The 12,773-nt window shown below is 51.9% G+C and overlaps 1 protein-coding gene across 1 annotated transcript in view; it reads right to left on the reverse strand.

Annotated features, from left to right (window-relative positions):
- The window catches only part of PLCD3 (phospholipase C, delta 3), a 37,552-nt gene that overhangs the window by 4,639 nt on the left and 20,140 nt on the right, over positions 1–12,773 (reverse strand). The window contains exons 2-8 of the mRNA XM_006833519.1: positions 5,725–5,886; positions 5,403–5,631; positions 4,862–4,991; positions 3,809–4,037; positions 3,314–3,515; positions 3,017–3,161; positions 2,229–2,381 (exon numbers count right to left, since the gene is read on the reverse strand). Of these exons, the coding sequence (XP_006833582.1) occupies positions 2,229–2,381; positions 3,017–3,161; positions 3,314–3,515; positions 3,809–4,037; positions 4,862–4,991; positions 5,403–5,631; positions 5,725–5,886 (1,250 nt within the window). The remainder of the gene's footprint in view (positions 1–2,228; positions 2,382–3,016; positions 3,162–3,313; positions 3,516–3,808; positions 4,038–4,861; positions 4,992–5,402; positions 5,632–5,724; positions 5,887–12,773) is intronic.

Genomic DNA, 12,773 nt, shown 5'->3' on the forward strand with positions numbered 1-12,773 from the left:
CCAAGATCCATCGGACATCAGCAGTGATATCCCTCATTCCACAGCCTTTTCTGAATCTGGCTTGAACCTCTGGAAGTTCTCTGTTAATGTATGCTTGCAGCTGTTTCTGTGTTACCTTTAGCAAAACTTAACTCACATGGGATATAAAAGAGATTGTCCGATGATTTCTGCATTCCATTGGGTCACCTCTATAGACTTCATTTAATTCAATAGTGAGTAATTATTATTATACCTAATTGCAACTGTGAAGGTAGAAGTTATGTAACAAAAAGAAAGGGGAGTAGTTAATCTTATATTCCAGGTACAAAGGACCCTAGGGCCATCAAGAAAGAAGAACAGGGAGACTCTAATGTGCCCTTTGATTGTTTAAATGATTATAAGTTCCTGTGTGGGAATATATATATATTCCTTTGTGCATCAAATTAAAAAAAAAAAAAAAAAAGAGGGGTTTTCTTGATAAAAGAAACCATCTATGATGGTTTTGGGGGGAGGAGGAAATGATTCATACGCTAGAGGGTAGACATGCGTTGACATGGGTGACAGGCAGGCAATACACAACCGGAGGGAGGTTGGCAGAGGAAAGATGGGGGTGGTGGGAGACACAGGGAGGAACGCAGGGGTTAAAAGGAATCGCAGTCAATGCTGTGAACTATTGGTGCACACAGGGGATTGCATCCATAGAATGAAGCCAAGTATTTGTTGAATGGAAAACTGATGATCTGCTCTGTAAACCTTCACTCAATTCACCATCAAGTTTTAAAAGAAAAGAGTGTACATGAAAGAAAGAAGTGTATAACACGTAAGTGCTACATTTAAAAGTGTCATGTGCACAAATGTCTATGCAAGGGAAAATTCTGGAAGCACATACAAGAAACTGTTGAAGATGGCTACTTCTCATGAACTATGGGGGCCCTGAATGGAGGAAAACCCACTTTTCACTGTATACCCTTTGGTGCAGCTTGAAAATTTTAAACCATATGTATAATATGGCACAGGAGCCATAGTAGTGCAGTGGGTTAAGTATTGGGCTGCTGACCAAAAGGTCACTGGTTCAAACCCACTAGCCACTCTTCAGTAGAAAGATGAGTCTGTCTGCTCCTATAAAGATTTACAGCCTTGCAAACCCATGTGGCAGTCCTCCTCTGTGCTAATGGCCACTATGAGTCAGAAGTGACCACAGCAGTGGCTTTGGTTTGGGGTTTATGATACTGAATAGATGTCAGTGGAGCTTCCAGACTATGACAAACTAGAAAGATCTCCAGGCTTTCTTCCTAGGTTTATCTTCGTCTAAAAGCTCCACTGAAACTTATTCAGTCAACGAAGCCCCTATGGGTCACAATCCCATTGTATCTGTGGTCACCATGACTCACAGTGGTACTGATTCAATATGAGTAAAAAAACAATGTTCTTTTCATACTAACAACAAAAATCAAATCATATTACCAAGCTGAATCAACATTCCTGCACATCTGGGATTTGGGAGTAATCCCCAGGAAGGGAGAGTGCCCACAGGGAGCCAGAAAAGGGTAACTATCTGGTTGGTTGTTAAATGCCATTGAGTTGGTTCCAACTCCAACTCACAGCAACCCTGTATAGGGTTTCCAAGGCTGTAAAGCGTCATCTTTCTCCCATGGAGCAGCTGGGAGCCTCTAACTGCCAACTTTGTGGTTTGCAGTCCAGTGAGGGGAGGGTCAAGTGCTCTAGGGTTTGAGAGGAAAGGATGCCCAGAGGCCTGAAGGGTCTGGAAGAGGCAGTTTAAACTGAGCTGGAGTCCAGGCTTAGCATTGTAGGAAAAGCATTTGACCACAAGGAGTTTGAACCACAAGATCGACAGTTCAAGCTCACCAGCTTCTCCTCAGAAACCCTATACTGGGTCACTATGAGTCTGAGCCACCTGGACAGCTTAACAAGAATTTGAAGCAGCTGACACTGGGTAAACACAGATGGCTAGGAGGGGAATCCAGGTGGGCAAGGCTGAGCTTGCAGGGATTCTGTCGGCAGGAGCCTGGGTAGCCAGGGCAGGGCTTGAATGCCAGGTAAGAAGGGTGAACGAGTCGAGAGCAGAGAGCCAGAAGGCAGCCATGACAGCACTTAGAGGAGGAGCAGGGGACAAGGGCTGGAAAGTTAAGGCACAGAGATGGAGGGGTTCTGTACCAGGGAGGTGGCGTGAGCTGGACAGACCCCAGCCAGACCCTGCCCCTATCCAGGTTGGGGCCTGGGAGTGTCACCTCCGGAGATGGCAGTGCCTCAGGGTCCTGAGAGTCCAGTGCCTCTGTCACCAGCATGTCCCCCAGGATGGTGCGGAGATGGCGGGCCATGGCAGCCTGCTGCTCGAGGCCACAGTGGTTCTCCAAGGACAGGATGACAGGATATGGGGACAGCTGTTTTGGGGAGAGGCAGCAACTCAGAGTCATCCCTCCATGGGCCTCCCCCTACCCCCTATTCCCTTTGGGACAGGCGGGCAAAGGCAGGGCTCTGGGGGAGCCCACTCTGGGAAGATTGAGAGGAAGAGGGACATGGGACACACACAAGGCTCCGAGGTCTGTTTTGGGACCTCAGGGAAGGATGGTCTGGGAGGCTGCAGTGGCTCCAGGGAGGGTATCTTTCATAAATGCTCTTCATTTGTTAATGACATCGACTACACAGTTTACCTTGCAAACTTGTTCCTCTTGCCTGTCATTCGTTGATGGTTGGCTAAGAGTCATACAGCTTGACAGGACTTGTAATGGTTGTATAGACACCACTGCTGAGTTTCTTTTAGTTCTGGTTTATTCCTTGGGAGTCATGGTTAAAATAGCATTCCCTAGCCCAAGATTTCCTTCTAGCAGTTTTGTGGGTTTATTATATTTACTAAAAGTGAGGGTAGAAATAGGAGCATCTCATCCAGCTATTCTACCCAATTGTGCATGAGTAATTCTCTGGACAGGAGGTTATTTTTGAAGGACTGGGGGGGTCTGCCATGTGGATGGGGTTGCTATGAAGACCATGGAACTGAATGCAGGGCCCCGGGGCTCACCGTGAAGGCATGATCGTGCACAGCCTGAACCACATCACGGAAGAGGATCTTGGAAGTAAGTGTGTGGCCATGGTAGATAATGGGCTCCCCTCCTGGGCCCTCCCAGCAGTCCAGCTCCACACAGCGGCATCCCTGGGCAAAGGCCCTGCAAATGAACAGATGGACAGGCAAGGTGTGGTGGTGTGCCTCTGAGCACAGCTGGGCAGACAGCTTCCAGGGAGTTCATGGTGGGAGCCAATCTCCATATTTCACCTACGCTGGCCTCACCCCACCACCACTCGTCCATCCCTACGATACCTGATGTAGGCCTCGGTGCTGCTGGGCCCCCCGATCTGAGAATAGGTCAGATAGGTATTATGGGAAGAGGAGATAAAATAGTGTGCGAGGGGTTGGTCCATGTCCTGGAACAGGCTCATGTGGGCCAGATTCAGGGCAGCCCCCTCGGGCGACAGCAGGTACATCATGAAGCCATCCAGAGTCATCAGTTCATGCTGCTTGGCTACAGGGAGGGGCAAGCGAGAGTAACAATGAGCACCCATCAACTGAGTGGATGCTATGCAAATTATGACATTTAATCTTCAACCAAATCCTCTGAAGAAGGTACGTTATAAAGCCATTTTACGGATGCGGAAGCTGAGTTTCCAAAAACCATGAGGTCTCCGGCCCAAGATGGCACCTACAGCCTGTATGAGTGATGCCTGCTTACCTGGGTACGCAGACTTGTCAGAGATCAAAGCCTGCTTGAGTTAACCTACGCACCCCTCCCCCATCGCCCCCCCATTAGACACCCACCGGTCTCGTTGAGCTCATAGGTCTGGATAAGCTGCTGGGCACGGGTCAGTGTGGCGTCGTCCTCACCCTGGTCCTCCAGGAACTCGAGCAGCTCAGGGGTACTCAGCACACGGTCCTCCCCAGAGTACTGATGGAAGAGCTTCTCCAGCTCAGGGCGTTTCAGCAACTGCCGCAGAAATGCCTCGATCTCAGCCCCTTCCAGCCTCTCATTGTTGGAGTGGTCACACTTCTGGGGAGAGAGGGCAAGAACCAGGAGCTCAGGGGAGGGGCCGCCCTGGCCCACACCGACACATTGATGACCATCGCTTGACAGCAGCTGGGAAGGCTGGTGGCCCCATTTCTCAGGCGAAGAAACTGAGAGCTAGTGAGGCTCAGGGTCCCATTCAAGTCTCACAGCTGTAAACGGCAAGTCTCTCATGTTCACCGCCTGTCCCTCTACTGTTTCAGGACCAAACACGAGAATCAAGATGTGATACCAAAAAATGGTGGCCCTGGGGCAGGACTGAGTCCCCTGCGTGTACACATTACTATCCTCACACAAACCCACCCAGCCAGTGGGCAACAGGAAGTAAGCATTCAAGGAGCTATTGGCACAAGGTACAGGTAGGTGGTCACAGGCAGTTCAGGCTCAACATCTATGAGCATAGGTGTACAGCCTGCCCCTGTGTGTCTCCGTGCTCCTACGTGTGAGGTGTGCTGTTCCTGTGTGCAAGCCACAGGGGGTCAGGTGTGCAGCAAGCATGCTCTGGCTGAGAGAAAGGAACACAGCAACTACTGCCCACTTAGGAGAGGGTGGGGTCTTCCCTTCCCTTGAACTCTGCTTAAGGAGGAAAGAGGTTCTGAGCCGGCACTCCCCAATCCAGCCCTAGCCTAGTGGTCTCAGGAGAGGGGAGTGTAAAAGGATAACTAGGCCCAGATGTGGCCTTTCTGCAAGGAGAGGCACTCCCTTCACAACAGCTGAGTGGCGTGGGGGCCTGTGATTCAGCTGCTCTGGAGGATGGAGGGCAGAGGGGTAGCAAGGTTGGGGGCCAGGGTTCCGGTCTGGCAGCTCACCTTGAAGAGGTGGTAGGCGTACATGTCATTCATGTCCACATTGACCATTCTGAGCAGGCTCTTGATCTCCTTGAAGCTCATCTTACTGTCCTGGTTGGAGTCTGCCCGGTGCAGATAGAAGTGGATCCAAGTGACATGCTCAGGAAAGACAAGCAACAGACCGAGCACTGGCCCCACTTGACGGGTCACACCACCTGGAGGCCTGAGGACAGGACTCTCTAGTATAGGGGCTACATTCCCCCCTCAGCAGTGTCCCCTCAATGGGACTAGGGCTCCCAGAAGACAGCAGGCAGGGTCTCCGCCTTCAGGAAGCCCCAGTACTCAGGTAGCTCCTATGGGAGCTCAGACAAGGGCAAGGGCACGTGCCTCCTCCATCTTAGCTCTGAAGACCTGGGCTGTGGATTTGAAGGCAGCGCTCGTGCCTGCCCTGGGCATGAGCGGAGGGCCCACCGCACCGCCCTCGGGATGACACGTGGCCCCGCGCCCCTTTCCCTCCTGGGTTCCCCCGGCCCGCGGGCCCCCTAGCGGGCGGGAAGGATATTGGTCGAGTCGCTCCCGCTGGTTCATGGCGTCAAGGCGCACGCGCAATTTGGCCAGGCCGCGGAGCCAGCGCTGCGCTTCCTCGGCCGTGGGTGCCACCAGGTCCAGGTTCTTGCGTTGGCCTCTGAAGGTAATGGTGAAGCAGCGCGCGGGCTCGAAGGCGCCGCCGAAGCGCCGCATGCCCTCGGACTGGTGGCCCTCGCGGACGGCCTCGATGTGCTGCACGAAGACTGCGGAGGGACCAGGGAAGGCGGGTCGTCAGGACTGGGGGTCGGCCGGTCGGCCGGCCGGCCCTGCCCCGCGCCTTCCCGGTCCCCGCTCACAGATGTGCTGTGACGGCGCGCGAGGAATACGCCGCTGGAACCAGATGCTCAGGCAGTCCTCTTGCAGCCGGTACAGCCGCTCCTTGTGCCACGTCCGCGAGCGGATCTTCCGCAGCCGTGAGCCCTGCAGCATGGCGCGCACATCTTCGTCCTCCGTCAGGCCTGCAGGGCAGGAGGGCAGGTCGGGGCTCCTGGCCCTCAGGCCCTATCCCTGCCCGGGGCTCCCTTCCCAGCTGGGAGCTCTGGTCTTCCCGCCTAGAGCCTCTCCGAACCCTTGGCCCTCAGTCAGTGTCCCTCGCCCTCCAGATCTCTCCTTATTGTAACAAGCCCCCAATTAACTTTACGCTCCTGCTTGGTGTGTCCCACCCGGACTCCCTTGAGAGGGGCGATAGTAACGGCCCCCCTCACCTTTCTGCCAAGCAACCACCTCTGGAAGCCCCTGGAGTAGAGGAACCCTTCAGACAGAGACTGGAAAAAACCCCAATAAAGGCCGCCCTTTCTGTCACATTCCTCCATCCCAACTTCCAGCCTTCCAGACTGGGCTCTGGCCCTGACTGGCCCGTATGTCCCTGTCCCTCTCCAGCAGAGCTTTGGCCTCACCATCAGCCCTTTCCTTGATGTGAAACCCTGCCATTAGGAAGGTCCTTTCATTACCTAACCCAAATCTCCCTCATGACCACCCAAGTTGCTCACCTCTCCTTTCCCAAACAAAAAGGAAGAACAGCAGATGCTAAGGTCTATGCTTAAGTGGCCACAACCCACCAGCTAGGGAATTGTAGAAGTAGGCTTCCAATCTAGGGCTTAGACCTTCATTCACCCTCGGCCACTACAGACATCCTAGCTGCTCTTCTCCTGGTCCTATCATTCCCTTCCCCACCCCCACCCCACAGGAGACTGTGGGGAAGAGCAGAATTTAAATTCAGAGGTCTGGGGAGTCAAGTCCCAATCTTTCACTTCCCAATTATGTGGCTTTGGTGGTACTAATGTGAGGCCTCATGCTCACCATGGCACTGTTGTTGTTAAGTGCCATGGAGTTGGTTCTGACTTATATCTACCCTATATAGGGTTCCCAAGGAGCTGCTGGTGGGTTTGAACTGCTAACCTTGTGATTAGCAGTCTAGTGCTTATCCAACAGCAGCAACTACACCAGGACTCCATGATACTGCAAAATCAAAAACCCAGTCTTGAGTCAGAGGTTTCTATGGTGTGGCCAATACCTACTCATCCTCTAGCCCCTCAAACCTGTGCTGACCAGCCCTGGCTCTACTGCACCCTGCTCTAAATCCTCCCTGGGCTGGCTCCAGTTCACCTCAGTAGGAGTCAAGAGGTGGGGACCAGGAACCCTTTGGAGGGAGGAGACAGCATTTCCAGGGAACTGGGTTTGGATCTGCCTGTGAAATCTCCAGATTTTTCAATGTTGGCTGTATTGCAGGAAAGTTAACATAACAACACTGTGTGGGCCAAATAAAACACAAGACTGGGCCAGTTCCTCTGAAGGCCACCGATTACAAGTTCTGACCTAGGAACTGAAGACCCCTGGTCTTCCCTGGACACTCACTCTGGTAGGATCCTATCTCCTCCTCCTCTCTGTCATACCCAAGTCCTTTACAGACCTGCTCAGACACCAACTCCTCCACAAAGCCTTCCTTAATTTGTCCTAAAATGCAAGGAAACCCCTCCCTGACCACCGACAGCACTTTTTACAAAAACAAAACAAAAAAACAACCATTCATATTGTCTTTTCAGTAGACTTTAATAAACCAGGTTCCCAGCAAACATTTCTTGCAGGGGGCGGTGCTGCTTTTCCCAGCCCTTCCCCACTTGCCAGAGACTTTTCTTTTCAGCCCTGGCTGTGCATTGGAGTCACCTGAGAGAAGCTGCAAGGCGCATCGTGCAAATTCTTCTTACCCAGTAGGTATTTAAGAATTTAGGCTGTGACTCCCCGTGGGGTAAGCATTGAGCTGATAACTGAAAGGTCACTCTGAGGGAAGAAGATGACACTGTTTGCTCCCATAGAAATGTACAGTCTCAGAAAACCTTAAGGAACAGTTCCACTCTGTCCTTTAGGGCCACCATTAGTCCCAATTGATTGGATGGCCGAGAGTTTACTCTGTGACCTGGGAGGGCAACCATGGATGAGAACTAAAGTCAGGACAGGAGGAAACATTTCATCCTTAGGAGGCTGATGTCCCTTGGGCAGCCTGTGGCCCTGTTGGCTCCAAGAGGTCTCTCAGGATCTGGCTTGTGGCTCTCTAGAAGGGTCAGTGGCCATTCAGTGCTTCCTGGCTAGGAAGGGAAGGTGGAACCTTCTTTTTTCCAAAGAGCTGGGTGTGGGGGACATGTTCACCAGACCTCCAGTCACCCCACCCCCACCATCTGGGTAACCTCTGAATTCTCCCACCCTGAGAAACAATGGGATAGGCAGTCAGTGTCACTATGACCGGGTCTGCCTTTCTTTCAACAGCCCAGCTGTGACAACTAGGCTAAGTTCTGCAGCCTGGGCCACCTCCCCTGACCCGGTCATCCCAGGGCCCTCAGTGCCAATCTTGTGGTGGGGGTGGAGGTGAATGACTAAGGCAGGAAATGGAGGTGAATCACTGAAGGCCTGCTTTGTCTAGAAGCTTCTACAAACAAGGCCTTCAAGGGAGGCCACCTGAGCTCTGGAAAGGCCCCCCTGTTCACCCCAATAGGTTCCCATGTGAAGGGGGCCTTCTTCCTGGCCCCCATCTCTAGCTCCCCAGAGGCCTGTTGGGGGTGGGAGTGGCTCTAGTCACCCTGCCTAGCTGGCACTGGACCGTGGATCCTACTACCCCCAGACCACACACCCCAAGAGAAGCAAAACAGAATGAGGGTAAAGTGCTAGGCTGGGCCAAGGGCTGGGTCCCTGGTGGAGGCCTGTTTTCCTTACTGTGCACGCTTCTGAACTCGGGGAGTATGGATACTGGGGTGTCAGAAAGGACAAGGCCCACAGAGACAAAAGGGCGGGGCTATAGAAGAGCCTGGTTCCCTGCCAGCCACCCAGGGCACATTTACAGGTTCTGCCCATCCAAACCCACACGTTTCCTCAACCTCATTCCTACCGCTCTGAGCAGGTGCACATGCCTCCTACAACTTCTGTGGGCTTCAATCCAAGCACCCCTGCCCACAGCCACCCTGACAGACCGGGTAGGTGGGTGGGTGCGGGCCCATCCTGACCTAATAGCAGTAAAAATGATGGTGAGCATGTGTGAGAGGTGGAAGCCTGTGTGGAGTCTCACCACCGTCTGAGAGGTGGTCACATGGGCACATTGTACAGACTGGCTGGCTAACTTGTCCAGGGGCACCTGGTTGGTAAGTGGTGGAGCTGGGATTTGTCAGGGGAGCCTAACTCTAAAGGACTGTGTTCAGTACACAGAGTGCTCAATTTAAGGCTGAATAAATGATAATGAAGAAGGCAACGGAGGCAGGGCCCTAGAATAGAAGAGGGACAGGGTGTCTGACACACATGTTCCTGTACTGGGTCCTTCTTCAGGCCAAAAGCTGTGGCGCCTCCTGCCCCATCCCGTGTTGTCAGCTGGGCCCGAGACACCGTCCCTAAGCAGCCGCTTATCTCAGCCCTCAGAGAGGGGTCAGGATGGTGGTGAGGCCCCAAAGCTTCCAACAGCCTGGGTGGTTTGGGAGGGTGGGTGTGGTCTGGGATCTCAGCAGTTCTGCCTGGTAAGTCCAAGCTGGGGCCGGAAACTGCCCGAGAGAGGGGTCCTGGGAAAGCGCAAGTCCTGCTCTGAGCCTCTCAGTCCCCTCCTTTTCCCAGATAGGGCCACAGAAGCTCAGAGAGGGCAAGCTGTGTGTCAAAGGGCAAGCGTGGGTAGAGGGGGTGGGCAGAGGCCAGAGCAAGCCTGGGGTGCTGTGTGCATAGCGGGGTAACCTGCACAGAGCAGGTGTGTACTGAGCAGGTGAGGTCTAGAGCAAGGGTATGTTGTGCATAGGGTGGGTGCGCATGCACGTGTGTGTATGTGTATGTGCACGCGTGTGCGCATGTGTGTGTGTGCGTGCACGTGTGCACACGCTCACATGCTTGGTGGGCCAGGAGGAAAGTGGGTCTGGAAAACGGGCAGCGTGAGAGCCAGTGAGCCCCGGAAGGGCATGGGGGTTACAGGAATTTGAGACATGCAGGGAACAGCCTCTTGCCAAGGCTACTGAGGGGAAGGAGGCAGGGAGGAAGGAGCAGAATTCCCTGGTGTCTGGGTCCAGAAGGGCTCCCAAGCACCTGCCCACCCTGATCCTTCAGCCAGTGGGCAGCCCTAGCACCTCAGATACTCCCACCCCCAGGCCTGGAGTCCATAGGGGCTCAGCACCAGAGTAACATTCCTGAAGAATCAACAGGAAGTCAGGAAAGGCAGACAGTAAGAGCTTCCCGTGGCCCTGGGCGGAGAAGTAGCAGGGAGAAGACGGTAGCAGCTACTTTCTTGCAGGGCCAGGACAGGCACATAGCCTGTCTGAGGGTAAAGGGGGCTCCCTAGAACCAAAGAAGGAGGAGAGGTAAGGGGGATACACAGTCATGACAGAGGTGCCCCCGGCCCCTTTAGTCCAGCCCAACATGGCCTTACTTAGCCAGGAAGGCTACCCAGACCAAGAACCTGATTGTTCTGAACCCCCCCATCTGCCAAGCCCACCCACAACAGCCCCACTCACCCTGCAGGAGGTTGCCTGGGAAGGCCATCAGGAGAGGTCCTGTACCCAGCGGGACTTAGTGTGTGTCCAGCAAGAGAGGTGAGGGGGCGGGCTTCTGCCCACAGTGAGGGTTGAGGTGGGGCATTGGGGCACAGGTGAGGACAGAGACTGGGGAGACAGGGCTGCCAGATCAAACACAGCACACTCAAGTCAAATATGAATTTCAGCAAATACATTTTTAGTATGTTATTCCCCACATAATTGTTTGTTTATCTAAAATTCAGATTGAACTGGGTGTCCTGTATTTTATCTGGCAACCTTGTGAGCTTGGTGAGGTCACCAAGGGGTAGGGGAGTAAGAGGCCTAAGCTGCTCACTCACTCACTCACCCACTCACTGTATGATGAGCACAGACTCTGGGGCAGTCTAACTCGACTCAGACCCACTCAGCTACTTCCCAGCAAGTTACTGAGCCTCTGTGTCCTCATTTGTAAAATGATGCTAATGGCACCACTGTGGGCTCTGTTGTTGTTGTAAGTGCCATCGAGTTACTTCAGACTCATAGCGACCTTGTATGGGGTTTCTGAGGAGTGGCCGGAGAGCTCGAACCGCTAACCTTGCAGTTCAAACGGACCTTGCAGGCTAGTGCATTAACCCACAGCACCACACCAGGACCCAACTGTGGACACCAGAGAAATGATAATAAAGAAGGAACTGAGGCAGGACCTCATATGATTGTGAGCATTAAGTGAGAAGATATGTGAAAAGCACTTAGCTCTAAAGGCATTGCAAGGCAATGGTTTCTCTTATATGTGGCATTTCTGGCCTTGGGTTTATAATTCTGCCCAAAATAATTGACTGGACAGCAGCCTGCCCTATGATTGGTCTATTTTACACACCTTATAAGGATTGGTCAAGGCACATCCGACTCTGTGGATCACAGAACAAATTATGGATAACAATGTAAAGAATGGAACCCAGAATACTTAATTGTGCTCATGTAGAAGCTACACATATAGACCAAGAGGCAGCAGCTGGAATAGAACAAGAGGATACTACATGGGTTCAAAATCAGAAAAGGTATGCATCAGGGCTGTATCATTTCACCATATTTATTCAATCTCTATGCTGAGCAACTGAGCCCAAAACCTGAACTATATATGAAGAAGCACAAGGCACCAAGATTCCAGGAAGACTCATTAACAACCCGTGATAATGCAGATGACACAACCTTGTTTGCTGAAGGCCACGAGGACTTGAAGCACCTACTGATGAAGATCAAAAGACTACAGCCTTCAGTACGGATTACACCACAAAATAAAGGAAACAAAAATCCTCCCAACCGGGCCAATAACTAACATCATAGCAAATGAAAAAGATATTGAAGTTGTCAACTTGCCAAGGATTTCACTTTACTTGGATCCACAGTCAACGCTCATGGAAGCAGCAGTCAAGAAATCAATTGACTTAGTGCAAGGAGCTCTGGTAGCGTAGTGGTTACGAATCGGTCTGTGAACCTTAAGTTCAGCAGTTCGAAACTACCAGCTGTCCCACGGGAGAAAGATGAGGCTTTCTGTTCCCGTAAAGATTTACAGCCTTGGAAACCCTGCACAGGGTCGCTATGAGTCGGAACCAACTCCACAGCACATAAGTACCACCACCATTGCATTGGATAGATCTGATACTAAGGAGTCCTGGTGTGGTACTGTAGGATCAGAACTGGACCACAAGATTGGTTTAAACATCAAGGGCGACATATCAAACTCACCAGAAACCCTTTACAGGGTCACTATGAGTTGAGTTCGACTCCTAACAACCACCACAAAGACCTCTTTAAAGTGTTAAAAAACAAAGATGTCACTTTGAGGAATAAGATGTTACTGGCCCAAGCCATGTTGTTTTCAATCAAGTCATATGTATTCAAAAGCTGGATAATGAATAAGGGAGACCAGAGTAGAATTGATGTTTTTGAATTAAGGTGTTAAAGAATATTAATATAGTTCAGACTGTTAGAAGTCCTTAGAAGTTCTTAGAAAAGGAGTACAGTCAAAACGCTCCCTAGAAGTGAGCATGGTGAGACTTTGTCTTACGTACTTTGGACACATTATCAGGAAAGACCAATCTCTGAAGAAAAACATCACACTTGACAAAGTGGAGGGTCAATGGAAAAGAGGAAGACTCTCAATGAGATGAAACAGACCCAATGGCTGTGACAAAGAACTCAAACATAGCAGCAAATGTGAGATTGGCATGGGACCAGACAGTGTTTAATTCTGTTAGAACTGTCATACTGTCAGAACCAACTCAAAGGCACGTAACAACCGGGATAGTTGTTAAGTGCCGTGGAGTCGGTTCCGACCCATAGCGACCCTGCACAGGGTTTCCGAGGCTGTAAATCTT

The sequence above is a fragment of the Chrysochloris asiatica genome, unplaced genomic scaffold, assembly GCF_000296735.1.
Source record: "Chrysochloris asiatica unplaced genomic scaffold, ChrAsi1.0 scaffold00007, whole genome shotgun sequence".
Lineage (NCBI taxonomy): Eukaryota > Metazoa > Chordata > Mammalia > Afrosoricida > Chrysochloridae > Chrysochloris > Chrysochloris asiatica.